This window comes from Pseudomyrmex gracilis, unplaced genomic scaffold, assembly GCF_002006095.1.
Source record: "Pseudomyrmex gracilis isolate BER0280 unplaced genomic scaffold, ASM200609v1 scaffold_57, whole genome shotgun sequence".
NCBI classification, from domain to species: domain Eukaryota; kingdom Metazoa; phylum Arthropoda; class Insecta; order Hymenoptera; family Formicidae; genus Pseudomyrmex; species Pseudomyrmex gracilis.
The window spans coordinates 563302-587440 of NW_018020641.1; the positions used below are offsets into that span (position 1 = coordinate 563302).

General features: G+C 39.9%; 1 protein-coding gene across 1 annotated transcript in view; it reads left to right on the top strand.

The window, feature by feature from the left end:
- The first annotated feature begins 1064 nt into the window (after window positions 1-1064).
- The window catches only part of LOC109853951 (neurotrimin-like), a 144292-nt gene continuing 121217 nt past the window's right edge, over window positions 1065-24139 (top strand). The window contains exon 1 of the mRNA XM_020426557.1: window positions 1065-1743. Coding sequence (XP_020282146.1) covers window positions 1413-1743 — 331 coding nt within the window. The 5' untranslated portion in view covers window positions 1065-1412. The remainder of the gene's footprint in view (window positions 1744-24139) is intronic.

Sequence of the window (24139 nt, forward strand, 5' to 3'; positions counted from 1 at the left end):
CTGGGTTTTATAATATAGTATAACAGATATTAAAGGTGAAATTTGTTATATTTCTATTTTTACGATTCTCTCTCTCTCTCTCTCTCTCTCTCTCTTTCTCGTGATATTGGTAAAATACAACTATAAAATATTTACAGATTTATAGTGAGAGACGGTAATTTGTAATCGATGATAATTGGACACATATCGCTTACGCTCGTACTATATGTACGCTCTACAATATAGTTATGATTGCGTCTTTTGATAAAATATTTATTTGCTAATATCGCTAAGGCAACGATACCAATTCACAAACGCACTGTTTTCAATTTTACATGAATCGCAATTGGTTAAATGATTTTGATCATGTGCGTTACATTTATTCATGGCAGATGCTGAGAGTAAATTGTAACTCCATTACGTGCAACATATAAAATATAATAGAGTTGCTGCTACCTTTTGCAAAAGAGATAGAAAAATAAAATTAGTTTTGCAAAATTTCAAGCAGCAGCGAGAGAGAGAGAGAGAGAGAGAGAGAGAGAGAGAGAAGAGAGTAAAAACTAAATACTGTCGAATATTATATTTTATACTTCACCAAGATGCAAAAAGTAGAAAGTGAACGCACCACATGTGAATCTCGGGCGTAAAATGAGAATACCTCGCATTATCATTCCGCGCGAATTATCCACGTGCTTTTTTTTTTTTTTGAGCCACGGGCACAGCTCGCGCGCACGATGAGCGTAAAAAAAAAAAAAAAAAAAAAAAAAGAGACGAGCTCGCAAAAGTAGGAGACAATGCGTGGCGTCGAAAGAAACACGATGCGAGAGAGGGCAAAGGAGAACAGACGGATAGGGTAGCAGCGGGGTGGAGTAGAAAGCGGACTAAGAAAAGTCGAAAATCTTAATTCGGGTGCGGTGCCGCCCCCGCAACGCGATGGGCGGTGACTCGCAAGCGGCGATTGGCTTGATTCAGGAAAGGGTGAGAGGTCTTGTACGGGGGTGGCAGAGATCTGCGCCGTGACGCTTGGAACGGTGGCGTGCTGCCGCCGCCGCCGCCGTTGCCGCCGCCGACTGGTTCTGCTGCTTTATCCGCGAACCTCAGTCGACGCCGGGCGTCCCAAGCGCGTAGTGTTGTTTGTCGCTTCGCTCCTTTGAATCGAGCCTGACAACTGACAAGTAACGAGACTTTATCGATATAACGCGTGCATACGTGAACGGAGCCGTGCTGCGGGCACGCACTTGATAAAAAAGAAATCAAATTCTCGAACATTGTTCGCTGTCACGACGACAGACACTTGTCACTTATTTAATCAGACAAGTGAGACGTTACAACACATCCGATATTCTTCCGCCTGGGGGACACCTTATTTAGGATGCAACGGGAGGACATAATCTTTTATAAAATTTTGACGTAGAAACCAAGTGACGCTTTTAATGAGAAATCGCACGAATTGTTCCGAACTGGACGAGAAAAAGTGCTTTAACACCTGTTCCCGTTCAACTCCCGAGAAACGAAACGAGTGTTCGGGAGTAGTTGTAGCCAGTGACTATTGGAGAGATTCGATTGGTGAACCGATAGAATGCGAATACGGATCTTGTATTCGTGACATCGAATTTTTTAATCGGATATCGGTGATGCAGCTACATGTTGGAAGGAAGAAAGGGATGATCGTTAATTTTCTACCGAGGATGGTGGCGGTCTTTGTTTTTGTTTGCCTTCTACTGCTGCAAAATGGTCGGCCGACATTCGCGGCATTTACTACCGGTAAGGTTAAACTTATTTTTTTTTTTTTTTAATAACTATTGTTGTGAAGAAGAAAATGCACGAAGTAAACGAACGGTTGATTACGAATTAGAAGTTATTTACACATGTTGTTATTTACGCATGTTCGTTATTTATTTAATTTTTTATAACATGTAGTTGCACAACAAAATCTGTTTTTTAAAACAATATATATATATTCTACCTTTTGTAAGTTTAATTTTAATGGAAATATTATCAACAAATATTCTAAAAGTTCAGTTGTTGTTTCGCGATAGAAACAACAATTATATTCTATGTAATTTTACATCATATTGTAAAATTGGCACTTCTTTAATATTGTTTATAATAGAGGTGATAGATGATTCTTTGGTGAGAGATTGCTACATAATTATTCATAATTATCTCACGGTACATATACTCCATTATCACACGCTCTACAGTGTAACGATGATTATGACGCTTTGATTCTGCTATTAAATGTAAAGCTCTTTATGGTTTTATATTCGGTCTACAATTTTAAATATGTTGCAAAGTATGCGGCAAACGTCACACATTGACCGTATCTATTCATATCCCCACTGGATATCTCCTACGTTTGTTTATACGGTGACTTAAACATATTATCCGATCAGCACGTAATCTCGGATTTAATTTTAGTTACATCAAATCTGTTGCTGACAATGCGACGCGTAGTAATGTGTGTTTCGATATATCAAAGCTTTGTTAACATCGCGCGAAAATGAATTTGTCGAAATTCATCGAGTATTAATAATAATAAAAAAAAAATATTAAAAACAAAACGAAAGTTTTATCTGTATGATGCGTGCGCGCGGGTTATATTTATAACAATAAAAAGTTTTATATTTTTGTTTATTAATGTACTCAAGAAAAAAACAAAAAAAAAAAACTACACAACTCGTGAATAAATAATAGAGAGTTTAAAAGCTCAAATAAACAAGAAAGTATGTATACACTTTACGTGCTTATGAAACGAAACGCAATACGTCATGGGGAGACGACGCGTAAAACGCCTGTACAAAGTTAATACGCACTGCTCTCATCTTTCCGAGCCGGGGCAATTGAGGTGATCATCGTCGTTTTGAATGACACGTCTTTTCGTTCTCCCTCGTAAGCACTATCACACGAAAAAGCTGCTCGAGAGGGGGAGGGGGAGGGTTCTAATACCGAGCTTGCTGAAATTACGCTTCAATGGCGAAATTGCGCTAGGAATGAGCTACGTCCTGCGCGCGTGCTTCACATGCATAATTCATAAGCGAGGCGTCACGGTGAAACCTCGGGCGATAAATATTTTTTGAGGACGGAAGGATGTAAAAGTGCATGCAAATGAATCTGACTGTAATGCAGTGGCTACTACTTACACGGTATTAAGCCCCCTCGCGGCCGACACACTTTCCTTTCTAACAACCGCCTTTTACACTTCCACTTCATTATTTCGCGTGCACCGCGAATTAAACGGCGAAACAAAATTTTCGGTATGTCAGATACCGAAAAGAGCACGTGCAAATTGCATGTTTTCTTCAGGTATCGGTGTATCGTTTATTATCTTACTACCGTACATGCTTCAGAGGTGTTTCTTTCCTTTTTGCTTCTTCTTTCAAAATTTATATCGACAACAAAAATTATGTACACGTTATATGTGCGACGATACTCGCGAAGAAAAAATTATACCGTAAAAAAATTCATTTTATAATTTATGTAAAAATCTCCTTGTGTGAGAAGAGAGCTCGTAAACCAATTTGTACAAGCGGTATATTGTACAATTGAAAAAGTGGATCTATCTACGTTTATATATCTCGTTGATGCTCATATAAGGAATAGAATCCTCTCCAAACGAACTTCTTCGAAAGCAATTACGCGACCGGGGGGTCTCGGCTATTGTTTGAAAAAATTTATCACTTAAAACAATGTACATACATTACGTCTGTAGTGAGGGAGAGTAGTGATTTTCAAATCGAATCGTCTTCACGAACACACACCCCGTCGCAGATTGCCGGTCTTCAAATCGGGACGAAGAAGAGGCCATTATCATTCCGACGGTGGTCGCGGTGGATGCGAATTTTATACGGTGGTCATTCAATTCGCATGTTACTGCCCTCGAGTGCAATCTCTTAGGTAACGTATGTACTTGTGTCGGATAGAGACAGATAGATGCCGGGGTTGCGCGATCGAGAATATGGAGGGTCCTCTCATTGTCTCCATATCTGATCGCGGTGAACGACGAATAAAACCACTTTAGTCGCTTACTGCCGATTGCCTCGCCGTCGTTACGTTTAATACGTACTTGGTGTACGATCGCGATATCCACCTCCGCCGTGCGCTTATCTAATTTCAATAAATTATTATCGGGAGGGGCGAAATTTGATAACGAGTCTCGCGTATATATTGCTCTTTTTTGTTTTCAACACGCGCGTATTGACGGAATAATTGATGGTCAACAAGCGTTTGATTCCTATTTCTAGTATTTGTTCTGCCGTCCTACACGTTCTTCTCTTCTACTTTTTTTCTCCTTATCCTCTCCTCTCCGTGTGCCCACAGGTTATATTACGCTACTTCCCAACTGTTCTCCGCGAAATTATCTCGTAGCCTAAGGGTTGCCATCTGTTTCGATAGGGGAAGCCACCCCTAATTATGTACGGCGACAGTTGTAAGGGCGCTAAATCTAATACGTAATGTCCGAGCGAGGTCTGTGCTCTACGTGTCTCGAAAATACAAACGATTTTCATACAATTTTGGCCAATCGATCCCCCTAAGACACGTTTATCCGTGGTATAATTGCGTACCTAGTATGCTAAGCGACAGAAAAAAAATTGCGTTTAGAGGTGGGTTTTGGGGAAATGTCCCTTCCCCACTTCGAATCATGTGTGCGAAGAATTTCAATACCTTCAGTTAAACAAACATTTGTTTCTAAATTTGTTTTTGTCATGTAACTATATCTAACAATTAATTTCAAAATATATTTACACCATAAGAAATATATAAGGCCTTACGAGCCATTCGCAGGATGTTTGTGCGGAAACTGTGCGTGTATATATATATATATATATACACATGTAACGAGTTCTACTTGTAAATTTTTACAAGTGAGTGTTTTTTGAATTGAAATTTTAATTCTTAAATTCATACGGAATGCTGGATTTGCATCTCACATATAAAAGAGCCCGGATACCTCCCTAACTAATTTTTTCATTTCCGCACGAACATCCTGCGAATGGCTCGTAATAAGGCCTTATATATTTCTTGTTGACAATTTCAACGAGCCTTAAGTCTTAATTGTTTCATATTTACACAATTTACAATTTTGCTAAACATATTCGAGAGGAATAAATTCTTCTACTTTCGATTTGCAACACGTCTTATATTGCGACGCGTAATTTAAGAAATAATTTTTGACATTCGTACACAATTGCCTGTCTTCTATTTATTTATTTTTTTATTGAGATCGCCGATGTGATATGTGTAAAACGCACGCGCACGTGCGTTTGAGACGATCGTGCGCCATCTGTCTTTAAGTGAAGTAACGTAGGCGGGGTGGCGGTTGCTTCTCGAAACACACGCTCGTATATACACATAAATAGAGAGCGAGAGCTAGAGAGAGAAAAGAGAGAGAGAGAGAGAGAAAGAGAGATTTCACGTGGCGCGCACCCCTGGGATTCTCGCTTCATGCATTTTATATTTCGGCAGACTTTGATTCCTAGACGGGCCACACGGCTCACGGGAGTAATCCTTAATCTTTGATCGGAAATTATCTTTGATCATGGTTCAGTCATTGGACGTTCTTTCTCGAGACCCTCTTCTTATCTTCCTACATCCCTTGGGTGAGTACCTATCCTCGCGTATGGCGGATCGCTTTTTGCGTCTTTTGAGTAAGAAAACTTATGTAAAACATGGAAAAAAGAGAAGCAGAAAGTTGAAACATAATCTTCCGGAATAAATACGATTAAGTTGAGGCGATGATTGATTTGATATGTCTTACAGAAAATAACATGATACATATATTGTATATATATGCTACCTTTATATATTAAATATTTTAAAAATTGATTTTTTTTACAGATGTACAAGATGATACATAAAGTATTATTTTATAAAAATGTAAACGTACGCGCGCGAACATTTTTTTCCAAAATTTGTCTCTTTTTATTTTTTGACATTTTTTTATAGCGTATAGTACATTACGACGGACAATCAGCAAACTTGTGTTGTATATTTATATACATCATTATAGTTGTATCTGACATTCCGAAACTTGCCGATATTCCGCACCTTAATCTGTTCGTGAAAGATTTGGTCCCGCGATGTAGTGAAGCAGATAGAGTCGGGAGAGAAGAGAGAAGAAAAAAGTAAAAAAAAAAAAGAAATAGGCGAAGGAAAGAAAGAGAGAGAGAGAGAGAGAGAGAGAGAGAGAGAGGGGAGAGAGAGGGAAAGAGAAAAGGAGAAGAGAAGACTGTAAGGTGAGGAAAAGAGAGCATGTTTCCCAAGAAGAAATCCTCGCGTGAGCGATCTCGACTCGGCTTACCAAGTTGGCGAAATACTCGAAGCTCTCTCATCCTCTCGTTTTCTCTCTCCTCTCTTCTACCAACCTCGAGTCAACTTCGCACCTTCGCTGCGCCTCTGCCTTCCAACTCGTCTTTCCGTTTCTTTTCTTTTTCTCGCACCCCGACTGCGTACGTGTGGAAAGAAAGCTTTCTGTTCCACGGTCTCTTCTCACGAATATCTCACCTCTCCTGACTACCAACAACTTCCATCTTTGATCACCTTGCGATATGCACACCGCGCGTTCATTTCTACTTCCCCGCGTGAATGTAGAATTAATTATATTACTCGGCTCTTTTCTCGTTTATTCACGAGACTTTTCGAGTTCTTGGCAACCCAAATTGTTTTTTTAACAAAAAGAAATCGCACAGAGTTCTGGTGTATCCAACTAAGAGAGAAATAAGACCATCCGCTGGGTACAAAAATATTTTGGAACTATATCTGATATATGCGAATTAAACATTTAATTCAAAGTACAATCAAAAACCTCGATAACTCGCATCTCGAGGAGGAAGAGCTAAAATCTTCGAGTTGTAGAGGATTTTGACTTATCGAAGTTCGTTTTTCCTTTCCGCGGAGCGCAAGAGAATGAACAAAATTTTCGTTTTATTGAGGTTTTCGAGTTATAGAGGTTCGAGTTATCGAGGTTTGACTGTATTGTAATGTGTATTAGTTTACACACTCTAAAATTATTTTCGCACGTACACTTACGCGCATGGCTCTGAGAAAGGCTTTATTATATTACTTCTCTCAAATTTTTTTATTTGTCAGAAATTATTTTGTGTCATATAGTTGCACGAAAAAAACTTGGTTTTGAATGTAAATGTACATATACATAATTTTAAACAATTCACTCTAGAACACTTTCTATGCTTATTTATACAGACAGAATCTCTCTCATATTTCACTGATATTTCATCTTTATAACTTGTCAATTACGCTTTCTGTCATATTGTCATATTGTTTTTTTATTTTTTAATACAACCTTTCGTACGTAACATGACTTTTCTCTTCGACGGTCAGCTCGATTAACAACAATCCTCTTATCGACCTCTGTCAAAAAGATCTTGATCTTCCCTTGCTCTACTTTTTCCCCAACTTTTCAAACTGCTTCGTAAAAATAGAAAAAGAATAGAGTACGTTAAGACAGTTGCGGGTAAGCGTGTGGGCGTGGGGGCATCAATATTTGAGATTGTCGCATTCGGTTGCTGAATCTACTGGCGATGCGAAGCTTCCGTGGCTACGGCGGTTGATACTGGGCGACCGAGAAGTCCGTAGGGGGATTACAAATCTGACCTTCGAGAGGTACACGGCGATTTATTGGCTTTGGAATGTTCCAACTGTAGGGTCGAGCGCACGATACGGTCAATTGCGCGAGCATTATTACCGGATAGCGCTAAAGTAACGTGAAATTGCGATATAAATTATTTATTCTTTTTTATTAACCGATTACTATATATTTTTTTTATTTTTTTTGCAACTTTGCACATGTAATAAACTTAAATTTATTTTTCATACAAATCGATATTGTACGTAGAATAAATTTATTAGTAAAAATTTCCGTTCGGTATATCACGGAGTAATTTCTTTATTGCAAAACATTCACACAGGTGAGATCGCACGCATTCTTCTATTTATAACTGTGACGAATAGAAGAGGGAGGTAACTTTCAGTTTTTCCCCCAGTTGAAATGGATTCGTGGACGGGAGGGGGGGGGAGAGGGGAGGGCAAAAAAAATCGACGGCGGCAAAAAGCGCGATCCAAGGTTTCTGCCAATCTGCGTCAGAAGCGTCGTAGATATTATGGCAGCCGACGATATAATTCTTATTACGTCGTGGCGGAGAGCGAACGTCTTCCTTTGAGAATTGCCGCTTTCGCAATAGCTGCTTTCTAACAAGGCAAAAAAGTACATTAATTGCGCGCTGTGTTGCGGTATTATTAAATTCTTATGGAAATGCAGGTATACAGAGGGGCCCATCTCATAAAGTTCGCTATTGTGTTATAAAATCTAAATAATTTCAAGTTCTCTAGTCGGGTCGAGGAGGGGGGACGGGGAAAGGAGATGGTCGATTTTCCCATCCGCCCACTTTCTTTCCGTCCGTCATCTGACGAGAGCGTGTATCCAGAGCGAAGGATGTATAAAGTGAGATCGAAGGAAAAAAAAAGTGAGAAAATGACAGAAGACGTCCGCGTTAAGAACGTTCAGAGTGCCGCACGGCATGAGAATAAGATACAACGAAACTTAAAGTCGGCAGCAATCAGATATTCAAATTATGTTTACTGAATCAGTCTACCAGCTTGCGGAGATTTTCCTATTTTTTTTTTTCTTCCTCCTCCCGCATTCGCCGTGCGTTTTCGCTTCTCTCGTTTCGCGAGCGTGTCCGCCTCGTTCGCCCGTTCGCCCAAGTTAACGGACAAGTTTTGCTCTTGTCCGACTGCCGTCGAGTTAACAATTCGGTTAGGAAGTTAGGGTCCTTTCCATCCTCTTCCCGTCGTCGCCGTCGCCGCCGCTGTTACGCCGTCGTCTGCGCGTTAGTCGCTCCGCGCGATCTTTTTGGCGACGCGGGCTACTAGTTCGATGGTCTCTTCTACTCGAAAGAGCTTGACTCCTCGTTACGCAGCAGACGTCGGACTTCGTGCTGGGAGTGAAAATCAGTAAATTCGTCGCTTCTACGTCCCGGAAATACTTTAGGAATAACAGAATCTAAGAGTTCTCCGCGAGGGAGAACGCACGGAAAGTAGCGCTCACTGCATTGCGGAAGATCTAAGTTTTGCGGGCGAGTCGCGGAACTTTGGGAAGAGAGAATTCTCGCGCGCGCGCGCGCGCGCGCGACATGTTTTAGCAAACATCGCGTTTTATCACTTTGACGAGCGTGTCAGTTCTGTTAGAGGTCAAATTTTGTCCTTGAAACTGAGGTAGATAAAGTCACGAGCGCGCTCGGTATTTTCTTTGTCACATCTTGTAAAGATATTTATATACAATTTTAGAACGACGCGCGATCTATTTTAATAACATAATTGATCGTAAAAAACTTGAGGAAAAAATTGGCCAATGAGAGCCTGAACACGGTTGACAGCGTGTAAAGTTCTTTTTGTAAATATTTTTTATTCAAAACTTAACGTTTCGATCCACGGGTGGGATCATCTTCAGAAATGAAATATAAAAAACAAAATTAAATAAAAGGCGACATGTGACTCGCTAGATGTACGTCAACAAACGTTATTGAGGTGAGAGACAAATTAAAATATAACGTATTGTTTCTCTCACTGTTGTGACGAGAAAATAATTCATCGTGTTATTGTTCGCGACTCGCTTTTTCTTTTATCGCGCGGAAAAAAAAAGTGCTTATCAGCGACAGCACATCTCGTTAAAAAATATCCCCCTCCCTCCCGATTCGCACTCGTTCCGAATCAGCGATCACTGCGATAATTCTCGAGCGCGTCACATTGGACGGTTTTCGTCTTCGCCCCGCCAAGTCCATTTCCCTCCGGCTTTTTCGCGTTTCTACGAGTCGACCGAGTTATAAATATGATAATACACGCGGGGGGCGCAAGCAGCAGTCACGAAATAACCCCTTTCGATTCGCGCGCAACCCTCCTCTCGCTCCTTGCCCTCTGTGCTCCCCCGTCGTCTGTCAAAAGGAACTTATCCTTATCGACCGTCATGTATTACTCGTCGTCTTCTTTCGCCGCTTTACGATATTGGAAATCCGAAAACGCGAATTAAAGTTCCACCGGCAGCAGCAGCGTCGACGCCGATATCCCCTTACGAGGAGGAGACTACCACCGATAGCGCGTCTCGACATCATCTGCATTTGCGAATCGAAGGGGCAAAGAATGCGCGCAAATCGATCGATCCGGTCGTTTCGTAAAGAGCGGAATATCCGATATAAGACTCGAATCGAATCATCTGGAAATTGACGAGAGTACCGATACTCGAGGGAGCGATAGACTTCCTCTCGCGTCAGAGATTAAAATAATGTGTGTGTGTGTATGTGTGTGTGCGTGTGACAAGCAAAACGGATAAAATTAACGAGATATGAGATTCTCTCTTGTAAGTTACGAATCCGTCTGTTGGTTACGTCACTAAACATACCTATGTACTTCATCGACATTACAGAAGTGACAAAAGTATATGAGAGACAAAATTTTAGCGCATTTTCTTCGTATCGGCTTTATCGATATTCCATCAATCTCGATGAACCGATCGACACAATGCGTTACGGTTCTGCTCTTGCCTGGGAGGACATGGATGCGCACTCAAGCGTTCAGAAACTAGTACCAATCCTTTGAATGCACCATTTACACGGTAAATACAAACACTGTAGCCCATTAGAATAATTAGTCTTGCCCCGTAGCCGCTTAGTGCGTCCGACGCGCGCACACACACACACATACACACATTCTCACCGCAATTAATCCGGTCTTATAGAAAGGTTTTTGTTTCATCTTTCCGATGTTTCACAAAAATACGCATTTCGACGTTTTTTTTTTTTTTCCGTGCCTTTGATATTTTCGAGAAATTTTCCCTCTCGTCTCGCCGTGCTAATTTTTCCAATTCGAAAAATTTTTCCAAATCGTGACGAATTGATTTTTTATTTTTTTAAATATATGTTTAAATTGTTGTTATTATTATTTGTAAGCGCCGATCTCATAGGTACGACGTAACCGCAATTTCTCTTTCTTCGGCGCGGAAAATCTTTCGGGAAAATTTTATGAAAATTCAGTTTATGAAAATACAGCTAACGGGACATCCGTTTCTTCAAGAATATATATTTTCGTAAACCAAAATCGCTGCGTAGAAATTGCACGGGTTTGCGCAGCTGGTGATTCGTAAAATATGCAGCCGAATCGTGCGGCGTAACGTCTTACTATTCGGCCGTTTGTTATGTTTGAATTATTGTCCCCGATATTTCAAAAGAAACGTTTGTTAACTTTTCTCACAGAATTGTATTACTCGCGTGATTTCTTTCATCGGTGGGGAAAGTTTTTGATTGTAATATCATAATTCTTTCGAATATCAACACATTCGCGCAAATACAATCTGTAAAACAACGCATATTGCCGCAAAAAAAAAAAAAAAAACAACGTATATATATTTTCAAGTGTATTATATTTTTATGCGCGCGTATATATTATTATTATAATATATATTTTTCACTGTTTTCGCGAAATGGAAAAAGAAAAATATAATTGAAGATTTGTATAATTCTTACAAAAAAATTTTTTGTCAGATCGCAAACTTCCGTAACATAACACGGTAGGTAATGACATGGTAACTTTTTAGCTCCGGGAAAAATAAAAGTTTATCAGAACCGTATTTACATATCATTACTTTACGCGAGCGGAAGTGTAAGAAAGTAACGCGTTACTTTGCACAATCAAAGGCAAATTTTTAATTTCATTATAATACATTCATGGAGAGCGCGGAGAAGAACTTCAGCAAAAGTTTTCTCACCTTTCCGCGCGTTTTTCCAAGACGCGGACGTTTCTCTCGTTGTCGAGAACTATTCCGTCTCGTCATACAGCAGAAGCTAATCCTTCCTTTACTATTCATTTTAATTTCATTAAACGAGCTTATATGTATATGCTTGCCCGTGCGCCGCGTAGCTGCTCGTTCGTAATATTCTCCGTAGTCCGGAATACCTAGGTCTCCCCTCTATTTATTCATCCGCGTAATTCACAACCGGAAGGTGCTCACCGACCGGAAACGCATACACGGATGTGGCCATTGTTATTCGCTCTCTCGTACCGAGAACACCACCCTCAATCCTGCTTCGTCGTCCACCAATCACCTCAGCGGACTTTCCCGTGGCTGGACTTTCTTTTCAGAAAAGCGCCAGAAATACGAAGCTGCTTACACAGCCAGGAAACTTCGATCTACGGATCTTCGTCTCGAGTTGAGGACTTGAGGAATTTCGCGTTTCTCGTTGGCCGATTTGATATCGCGTGACTTTATATATATGAAAACTGATCGTGATTTCGACTCGACTGAATCGGAGAGAGAGTGGACGCGTATTGACAATTCGTGTTGTAACCTATATTTTTTTTTCTCTCTTTCTCTCGATGTTTTATTTGAACAATATTTCAAATGTTGCCCGAAGTACAGCCCGGTGACATTTTCGTTCTAATAAAAAAAGTAGCGCAGTTTATGCAAGTTTATAATAATAATCGAAATGTGTCAGATAGTACGAAATGTCACTGATTCTAACATTTTTCGAAATGATTTGACTGATTTGATTTTGTTTTCGAATTTCTCTCTCGCGAAGGAAAGGTGATACATAATGAAAGAAGAAACGAGAAATTATGTCTGACCGACCGTTCTAATTGTTCGAGAATGACGCGAAATTCAAAATGCTCGAATGAACTTGAAGGCAGAATAACGCGCGTAATTACATAATGTGATGTTTCACTCTCGACGTTGTGTGTGCAACGTCGTCTAACAATCACGTATCGACTACATGCCCTTTGGCTGTTTTTAGAAAATGCAAGAGCGGAAGAGAGCTTGGAAATCCTACCGCGAGCAAGAAATTACGATCTTTATTTGCGTATACGTTCGTTACGCGAGCGAATCTCCCCCGTGTTCGAATCTCGAACCCGTTTTGTTTGCTCTGTACTCGGGATATTGACGTAGTAGCGCGCGACAGCCGGATAACGTGTACAATTATATTACCGTATCAAATTATTTTCGGGATGTACTTCTTTTTGTTCCAAAAACCGCCATCGATTTAAAAAAAAAAAAAAAAAAAAAAAAAAAAAAAAAAAAAAAAAAAAAAAAAATCCGGCAGAAGAGTCTCGCGAGCGAAACAACAATCTGCCGGTTGTTGCGTTCAATTGAATCCACAAAAAAAAAAACCGGCCAAGTTTTTATTTCACAAAAATCTGTATAATCATGACCGTGTAATCTGAACAAATGTTTTAGAATTTATACACACGTGCCAGAGCCATTAGAAGAGGGGAGGATATAGTTCTTCTTTTCGCATCTAAACGATGCAACCGATAGCATATCGCACGCGAGTAAAATGTACGTACGTGCGTTAACGATTTATAGTTATTGCCATTACGATTCTCTCTCTCTCTCTCTCTCTCCCCCTCGTATCCTTGTTTTATTAGTTTCACGGGATTTAAGAAAAGCGCAGGATCATTCGTCACGAGCTTAAACAATGTCTGGCAATTTAAGCACGCAGTGGCTGCCGCCGCTGTATTGGAGTCCATTATTCGACCCGGCTTCATAACAGCCAGATTTCATCTGCAGAGTCCAGAGAGGTCATCGGTATAAGTCACACTCGAATACGTTGAGATTAAACACTTGCTACAATTACGAAGTGAGAGTAGGTGTATATCTGATATAAGCGTATATCGCGCCGTGCATGTGTTGTTTTGAATTCGAGTCTTTGTTTCGCGAGTTTTAAAGTTAAAAGTACACGTCGGAAACAAAATTTCATCCCCGGATTGTAAAACGTTTGAATATTTTAAGATTGTTCCATCGACTTTTTGGGACACATTTATTTGTACATGAACTTTGCTCGACGAAGCATCTTATTGAGGAAACATCAAAAAACACTTCGAGCCTGAAATGCGATTATTTATTTTCTTACATTTTTGGGGAAAAAAAAATAGCTCACGAAATATAGCGCAAGTCGCGTAAAATTGAATCCGAAAGATTTTTAACTCGGTCAAAACGTCAATAAATCCATGAATATCAATAAACAATCGCAAAACGTCGCGATCTCTTTGTTGTTGCAATATATCGTTCGGAGAATCGTTATCGAATTATTATCAACTAATGGCTGTATGTGAATGTAAAACGGAATATAAATATCCGAGTACCGAAACCTTTTCCGCGCAATCTGAGGGTCTGCGCTCCCGTCTTCGGTTTTCCCAGCTGGCGCGGTGTTTACTCTATGTCGTACAAACAATAGATGTGCCTCTTTTATTTAGCAGCGACGCGCGAGCGAGAAGGAAAAGGAGAGAGGAAGAAGGAAAAGGTGGAAGAATGCGAAAAAAGAAACAGAAAAGCGCAAAGAGGAAAGGGACACCGCCGCCGCGCGCCGTGGCGCGACGGATATAACGGGTAGACGAACACTCTCTTGCGAGAATCGTCGGACGATTTCGCTGGATTTCGTAATTGAAACGCTCCTACGAGGTAGGACTGGCGAGAAACACGACAGACAAACGCCGTTTTCCTTCCTCCTCGCTGAGCCTTTATTCTCTGTCTCGAGTAGCTGCAGAGAGCCAAGTTAACGGAATGTCCGGCTATTTCGGTGCCCTTGCTCTTTTTTCTTCATCTCTGTGTGTCTACCGCACTCTCTTCACGCTCACTCTCTCTTTCTTTCTCTTTCCGCCTCCATTTGTCTCTTCTTCGCCTTCATTAGATTCCACGACACTCGCGTGTCATTCTTTTGCACGATGCCCTTTGCTTCATGTAATTCACGCTTTCTTGTGCCTTTGTTTTCTTTTCGCTTTCTTTAATTCATCACTTCCCGCGCCTCCACCCTTTACCCTCCCTCCGAGCTGTTTTGCTTTCATTTGCACGCGAGCGGTCTGCGTGCAGCGATTGCAAACCTAATTTATTGAACAATACACGTAACTCCCGAGTATTTCCGAAAACAAGATTTCTATGTTTGCGAGAGAAAGAGAGTTTGAATTATTTTAGATAAATATAAAAATAAAGTACATTTTTATTTTGTATCGTGTTTGTATCGTAATATTTTGTTTTTGTTTTAACGTTGAGGTATATTTAAATAAGTAACATTCAACCGTGAATATCAATCAACAGTTCAGTCGTGATTAAAAATAACCACGCGATCAAATAAAAACTAAAAAAATAATTCAAAAAAATGTATGTTTTAAAATTCAAGCGAGTATGCGTTGGCTTTAATTAAGCGCTGTTTCATCGTGATTAATAGACATACTTCGAGTTGTAACGTTGCCAAAAAGCTTAAATAGCGTCTAATTAGATGGAAATAAACCGGTCATATCCATAGCGATCCATATATCCTTCTTTTCGCAGCTGCATCGTTTCTCTGCGATCTCTCTTTTTTTTTTATTTTTTTTTTTTTACTTCAGCCGAGACATTTCTGTTGTATATATATACATCTCTCTCTTTCTTATCTCCCTCTTTCTGTCTCTCTTCTCTGTGTGTTCTGTGCTCTCGCATCGGCGCTAAACTCTCGGTATATTGGAGACAGTACACCGAACAAAGACCGAACATTTCTTGGCACGGAGTCACATGGCCTCTGTTAATGAACAGTCTTCACCAATTTTAGACGTTGAACACGGACCAGCAAGAAACGAGAAGATGCGTGCGCGGCGTCTAACTGTCGTTTTAGACTTCGCGACTCTATTTCTGCGACGATATTTTTAAAAAATATTCCAATATCGGGAGAAAAGAAGTAGTTCTGCGTTACATTATAGAACTGGTTCGCGACTCTAATTTTGAATCGTTTGTTTTTGGCACTTCCAAAAACAAATCGCGAGTCTGACACATTTTATATCAAAATAAAACTTTGCAAACATTCTGAAATCTTTTATCGAGTGTTCACTAATATATATATATACTCTTTTTAAGGTTAAGGAAAAATAGTTTTATAATTTATTGCAAATTATTTTTGAAAAGAGTTTTGAAAAATGAAAAAAAAAGATCAAAAATTTCAGAATAAGAAGTAATTTGGAAATAATGTATCAACTAGTGTTGCGTATATTTCGTGAGAATCCTCGCATGTAAGCAGTGCAGATAACGTCTCGGAAGACAGAGAAATAGTATCGATTTGCGGAGATGCTCTCTTAAAACCTTGGAGCACGTTTCGCTTTTTACGTCGATGCGCGTTCTTTGAATTCATAAATAGTCGCCGTGTTTTGTTCTGATTAACTTCAAACAGGAACGTTCGCAGCTAAGAGTCGGTGCAATCATATCCCGTATTAAGCAGCGTGTACAACCTGGATAGAATTAACTCTCTCTTTCTCTCTCTCTCTCTCTCTCTCTCTCTCTCTCTCTTTCTATAATTAAACACACGGGCGTGGTAAATTAAAACAATAAATATCGCGGCGCGCGCGCCGCGTGAAGAAAAAGGCGCAAATACGAAGTTGTTGTGAGGAAGAAAGAGCAGAACGCGCGCGCGCGCGCACAGTTTCAAAGCGTAAACACATGTATTCTTGATTCTGATTTATAGTATAACGACACGCATCCGGCTTTTTTAAAGTTACCTTTTATGCTGTTCGTAATAATATAATAGACGATATCCCCTCTATGTAAATTGTAAATTACGTAGTGCTCTAATAAATAATATCCGCTCGTCTAAAATAGTTTAAAATATATTTCACAACACGTGTCGCATCATCGTGTTATTTACGCCTTTCGTTCAATTATCGACTCGCATACTCGAATCAATGTATAGTCGCATGCAAACGCTCGTTTTGTCCTGCACCGATAATACGCAATGTATCTGCGTTCGGATTCCAGTGTGAGCTGCACACGGAGATTTGAGATTCTATGAGCCTCTCTCTCTCTCTCTCTCTCTCTCTCTCTATTTCTCCCATGTTCCATTATTCTGTTTCTGTGTAAATTTCCCCCCCAACATTGCGAGTGAATTTTATTGCATTACTCGATTGCAGTATATTTTTCTCCATTAGCAATAATCCCGTTATATTCGATATATATTATTCTATATAACATTTTATCATAATTTAAATTTTACTGGAAATCATCAGAAAAGTAATACATATATATATTTCGCGTATATGCTGTGCGTATAGTATATAAATCACAAATATAAATTAAAAGTAACGCCAGCTACTGCGAGAATCTCATTATAGGCCATTAATCTTAATAAACGCGGCCGAACAGCAATTATGCGTATCACCGTGTGCCGACTTTCTTTAGGATTTCGCGATCCAAATTGCTCGTTTTATGCATACGATTCAAAACCAAGAATAGATAAAATAGGTTCATTTGCTACACTACATTTAGCACAAATGGATTTCTAAAGAGATTTGTTTGCAATGCCATAGGAAGCTTCCAATTTATTTGCCGCATTGTATGTGTACGCTGTATCAAAATTATCTCTAAATTGATTTATCGTTTCGTCATATTTGGTATATTTGAAAATTTCGCGGATATTTGTTCGTGCGATTGTAGGAAGGCTTCTAAATTGATTTTAACGATGACATATGTAGTTTTTTTTTTGTTTTTGTTTTTTTTTTTTATCAAGTTTTTCAACGATTTTTTTAACCAAAAGTATGTCACGATTTTGTAAGATTGCGATTGATTTTTTTTTTCGAGACCTCGTTTTTCTGTTTATTTAGTAAAACTAGATTCGCATATTTATCTTATCGAATTAAGCCTGTCTGTACTACCAATCGAACGCACGAGATTACGAGTTTTATTTTCTTCGTGTTTACTGTTCGTGCGAATTGAACAGAAATTTTAAAAAATTAAAGAAAAACAAAACAATTCTCTGTAAATATTTGGCGATTTTCTTTCAAACCAAGAGAAGAGAAAGAGAAAATCTTAAAAAAAAAAAATCTAAAATCAGTCTTAAATTCACAATTTTGCACTTGATCGGTATTACAATTTCAATTTTTTTTTTGTTAAAGTTTCACTTCGCACGTGGTGTGTCACTCCGGTAAGAAAGCTCCGTTGAATATTTGCACGGAGGAAATCTTTAGACTGTTTTATTTCGGAAAGCCGTTTACCAATCCGAACAGTAAATACGAAGAAAATGGAAAAGCTGTAATCTCTCGCGTTCGATCGGTATTACAGACGGAGACGACTCCCGGCGTCTTTTTAAAACTCGACAGGTGTTTTCCCAATTGTGCGCTTTGGTAAATTGTGACGCATGTATATATACGCATATATATACGCACGAGTAGATTTTCTCTCCTCTCTGGAAGATGGAATTCCATGTACACATATCACGTTGCAGAATCCCACGCATCGTGTAGCGCGATGTAGCGCGGATTCTGACTGCGCTGCCGGCGGCTATGCGAACGGGTGCACGGCCGGCAGCTCACCCCTCTTTTTGTCCTCCATCCTCGCCAGAGCCACGCCACTACCCCCCTTTAAAATACGGTAGTGGTGGTGATGCTACCGTTGCTGGTCGCGCGTACAGTAGCTCCTCTCCGCTGTGCTTTCGCTATTAACTTCTCGCGCATTGGTCGATAGGATCGATAGCGGTGTGCCCATCGTGCCGGCGATGCACCGGCGTTATCTTCTCGCTAGGCTGCATTAATGCACCTCCAGTTATGGGAGGGTTGGACAAAATGGTTCGGAGCCGGTCGGCGAAACGTTAGTACAAACCGATACGTGGATCGGTCCAGATGCAACGAGGGGGTTGCACGCGCACTGGCCGCATCGTGCGCTCGCAGTCCGCCACGATCCTAACCGGATGCAATAGAAGAGGGAAAGGGTGAGTGGCCAGAGATTTGCAACGGCCCTAGGATGAGGGTGGCCATAGGTCGCGATTCTACGAGCCAAAATGCATTCCGGGATATCTCATCAGCGATATAGGGTAATTATTAATTGTCAGCGGAAGCAATGGAAGCCACAACTACCTTCCCTAGTCAATAGGCATCAGATATATTGTTCCGTTTATTGTTATCGTTTTTCTTCCCCTCTCTCTCTCTCTCGTATAGTTTTATTACTCATTTATATTAATTTGTCTACATATTCTTAAACTTCGCGTAAACACATCATTAAAATAGAAATTAATTAGTAAATATTTGGACAGAAAATAAAAATAACACGTTTCTCCGACAAAAAAATAAGAAAAAATACAAAAAACTATAAATTTTCTTCAAGTCAAACACTTTATATATGTTAATTACTTCTAATTGGTATGTGATTATTTTACAGACTAAGCACACAACACGCGAACACGGAATAAACACGAACAAACGTACAAACAATGCCAAATTATCAGGAATTTCAATTTTCGAACTAATATGTCTTAATACAATAATGTATACGTATTCGCGTGTATCACGTATTTACGCACTGTTTATCCGTTATTATCTTTCTCTATTTATTCGTGTTATTGCTTGTGTGCAGGCACGTATTACCGCGGTGGTCCGCGCAACAACGCACACCTCTCTTTGCTTCGGGGCCGTATAAACCGGCATTCCAATTACGATATGTGTCGTTTTCAACAATAGAGGTTGCGCGAAGAACGGGGAAAGCGAGAGAACGGGACGAGAAAGAGGAAGAGGCGGAGAGGTTGCCCTGCGTGGTGTGTTGTAGTGTGCGCACGTGCGAACACGTGCGTTTGACCCTCACGATACGACCTGTAACGCGTCCGGTGCGCGATACAGATTCATTACGTTAGCGTGACGATGCGGTGTGCTGCACACCTCGCGCGCGTATATGCACACAGGCGCGCTGCGCAACGCGCGCCACGTGCAGGTATTCCAGAATGAACAGGAGATACGTGTGAGAGTCTCTCGCGACACCACGAACATTTCTTTATTTTTGCGGAGAGTTTTATAATTAAATAATTTCATCTGTACATCTCGTAAACGTTTGTTCAAACTCATGCGTCTCCAAGTGAATGCAATTCCTCTGGTAAAATTAACCATTGAAGGACAGATAATTGAAAGGACAGATATTTGAAATCATTTTTGATCCGTCTTCTACTGAACAATCGCTTCGCATATAAATATTGTAAGCTATTACTAAATATATTTTTAATATATTTATTTTGTTTGTTATTATTTAAATATATTTAATTACTTAATTAACTTTTAATTAATTATTTAAATATATTTAATACGAATGTAACTTAAAACGTTACAAAAAATACCAATCGGGATTCTCTTCAATGACCTAGCCACTGTCAACAAAGAGTTAAAAAAAACAGTCACACTCTTATTTTTTTAATGACCAAATGATCTTTTTCATTCGCGCACCGTCTGTTGGCATGTAATGAGACTTTTTTTTCGAACAAGAGGTTTGATAGGTTGGTTAGATATACGTTGGTTAAGTCAGATTGACCGTATTGGTATCAGAAAATACGAAAATGCGTTCGACAAGCAAATGATTTTACAACAGAGATATCGAGAGATACACGTATGTCTACTCGTGCACAGACGACAAGTATCGACTGACGAAGGGCAAACGGAACGTCGATAAAGTTCCATGAAGATGAAACGATATATTTTCAATAAATGCCATTGTGAGAGCAGCGAGCTGTAGAAGGGGATATCTCATCCTTACGACGCAGCTTACGACTCGGTCTTATACGGTCAAGTATCACAGAACGCAGTCACGTACGAACAAAAACGACCGGCCCCCGTTCAAATCCCCCTCGACGCTGACAATTTATTTGTGACAGTGTAAAGTAACACTTCGCGCGTTGTGTATATTTCTCGCGATCAAAGAGAAACTGTTTCTGTCTCGCGCGGTGGTAACGTTTCTCCTCAATTCGTGCGCGCTTTTCACGCGCTATTTTTTTCATCTCTTTATTTTATCGCTCACAAAATGCATCTGGATCTCGAAATGTAATTTATTACAAGTGCTCTGACAGAGTTTGCATATTATTTTTTAATTGCAATGCATATTCATACGAGCAATGTAGAAGAATCTGTTAATAATTTGAACGAGAAATGTAAAGTACTACGTTGAACGTATACATATTGACATTTTACTCGATAATAATGTTTAAGATTAAAAATGCAAAAACTATCGGCAAAATTGCGCAATTGTTGCTTGCAATTGTTTAAACTTTCTGTTAATTTGAAAACAGTGAATAGAAATGACTTGTATTTTGTTTTGCAAAGTAAACGATTTCTGCGATTTTGTAAAAGTGAAAAAACAACATAATAATAAAAATTTGACTTCTATTATATGAGAAATGAGGATTTTCAACAAATCGCATCGGTATAATAATGTTTAATATCGTTATAATTTTACTCTCTCTCTCTGTCTATCGCGCGCCGTTCATCTCTCTTATTAACTTAGAAATCATTAAGTGAACGATCGCGTTAGTGATGCTCGGCTCGTTATTTATGCATCGGACGTCACTCACCGACCACATGCGTAACCAATACTATTCATACACGCCAGTATTGAATAGGGATGTACGCGTCCCATCCCAGGTCACATTAAAATATTCAGACCAACGATCGCCCAATAATCGTGAACGGCATATTATTTCTGTTGATAATGTACTTTATTCTAAAAATATACTGAAAATAATAACGCGCGCTTTTTCCGCAATTAACGTGTTGTTTTAATGACGTTGTTCAACGTGATCTCGTTCTGCGAAATTAAAGAAATAAAAATGCAAAAAAAAAAAAAAAAAAATTAAAAAAGAAAGAAGACTAGCAATTACAAGCAGAAACAAAAAAAAAAAACGAAAAAACACGTTAAACAATAAGAACAGTTAAAGTAGTTTAGAAATGAACAAATTTCGATGGGTATATTGAAGAAACTCGACGATGATTAGACTCAGATTCTATACGAGAATTTATCGAGCGATGTAAAATTCACATTTCAACCGTAATCCGATATAAATGAAAAAATAGCTTGCTTAAAAAATAAATTCGATCGTTTCTGTGTCAGTTCGAGCGAACTTTTTTAAATCAAAAATTTGCTTGAGCAGAAAACCGATTTGTAAAATGTATGTTGTGGCGTGTAATGTAAAAATGCTTTTGCTTCTTGATGTCGTTTGCGGTGTGAACATTTTACAATATATATAATTTTATATTATTATATTATGTTATTTAAATAAAGAGAGATGCACACACACACACACACACGATGATTAACAGTGACTGACGCGTGTAGAATTTGTAAGTGCATCTAACGTACAATTTGTCCGTTATTATTAAAATTACTGCACTCAGCGGCATAGCGAGCTCGCCAACTTGGCGAGTAAAACACAAACAGGAAGGCGGAGATACGACGCGCGATGATAAACGGGCGATTAAAAGTGACCACCGCGCGCCGTTGTCTCGGCGGAGTCGTCGCGTGGCTTTATTGCTGAGAATCCGTATGTCGTTCCCCCGTGAGAAAAAAAAAAGCGACGGTGTTGCCAGAACTGTTTGCGGCGGTATAAAACCAGATACGATACGTCGCGATATATCATAATTTTTTTTTTAAGTTTGCTACACGCGGGTATTTACGGTATAGCTTTTTAAAGGGGCGTAACTTGCGGCAATAGTCCCTCGTAAGCGTTCGTGCTGTTTTTTACTCGTTCACAATTTGCCGTATCTTCGATGAAAAAAAATAAACGGCATAAACTGTCTCCCCCTTTCTCCACACACACACACACACACACACATATGCACAACAAGAGAGGAAAAATATATATCTTTTCGACGCAATGACAATTACTTTTTTGCGCGTTAATCACGCTGCTTATGAAACGTGCAAACGGCGCGTTAAAATAAATTTGCTATTCAACACCACGGTTATACATATAACGCGCGCTCAACATATTTGAAACGCAAACCTGCGCAAACCTATGCAACTGCCAACGAAGCATCTCTAATTCGCTGAAAGAAACAGTCAGCAACAGCAGCAGCCAAGAGATGACGTCGAAAAGGAAACTCTCAGCGCCGGAGGCACGGTCATTACCCGGACAATACCGCATTAATGGTTTAAATCGAATTTAACGGCCTACGAAGCCGATTCCCCTTCTCGTTTCTGCCCCCTTCATCCGCCCGTTTCTCGACTACCCTTCGTAGCGACTCCGGTTCCGACCGACCCTCACACTGATGCACTACCAACACGTTGGTAACGATACCGCGGAGAATTTGATTGCTTTACGGGTTACCCGTGATTAGGTAATCTGCCTGTCTCGTCCGGTCTACACCCTCTTCGCGCCGATGTATATATATATATATATATATATGCGTGAAACGTGGGGAGAGAAAAGGAAAAGGCATTTTCGTGGATTTAGCACGGGACGATCGTGGGCGCGGGATTTATCTCTCTCGATTCTTATACGGTGTGTACAATGTGTTATGAACGAACGGAACGTTGTCAACAAGAAAATCTGGAAATTTGCAGTGAAATTGTTACACGTTTTATTTACTTTTCGGTAAACCGTACCGTCGAGATTCCCGCGTAAGTTGTCACGTGCTTGAGCGCGAGGTAGCAATTCGAAAACAAGATAGAAGCTTTGCCAGCTACTATCGCAGCTACCGTAGCTGCGTCCATTTACAAACGGCTGATTGAATGAACATGCATATCTCTTTTGCAACGTACGAAAAATCGGAGGAGCGCATAAGCAGATGCACACACGCACACACACACACACACACAGAGATAGGACACATCTTGCGTCTGCCTACATTGCCTGTAACATACGTGTGCGCGTACCACACACATACACATACACACACACACACACACACACGTATACACGTGTCTACTCGCACGTAACGGCACACTTGCATAAACAGAATACATGTATGCATCGTATGGAACATATCATGTACTTGAGAGCTTGATATTACCCCCGTACCAAGGGACAGCAATGCATACTGAATAGCCATTACCCTTTTCCCTATTACACGGTCACCTAGCGTGTATAGAATATCAGATTCGCGAATATAATAACGAATCTATCGCCATCGTTCTTATAAAAGAGAAATTTTTCAGACGGAAGAGAGAGAGAGAGAGAAAGAGAGAGAAAACAGATGATGAGAGATATATTCCGCTTTATGCGTCGCACGTCTGATTACTTCGAACGAGTGTTTTTTGCAGCTTTTAGCGTTAGTACACACACCGCGCGCAACGCGTATCTTTCTCGTAATTAACTTAATTAAACGCGAGAAATATCCAAGCGAAAATAATAGAAGAATAATGAATTATCGTCACGTCACGAATCGAGGTCAGTGT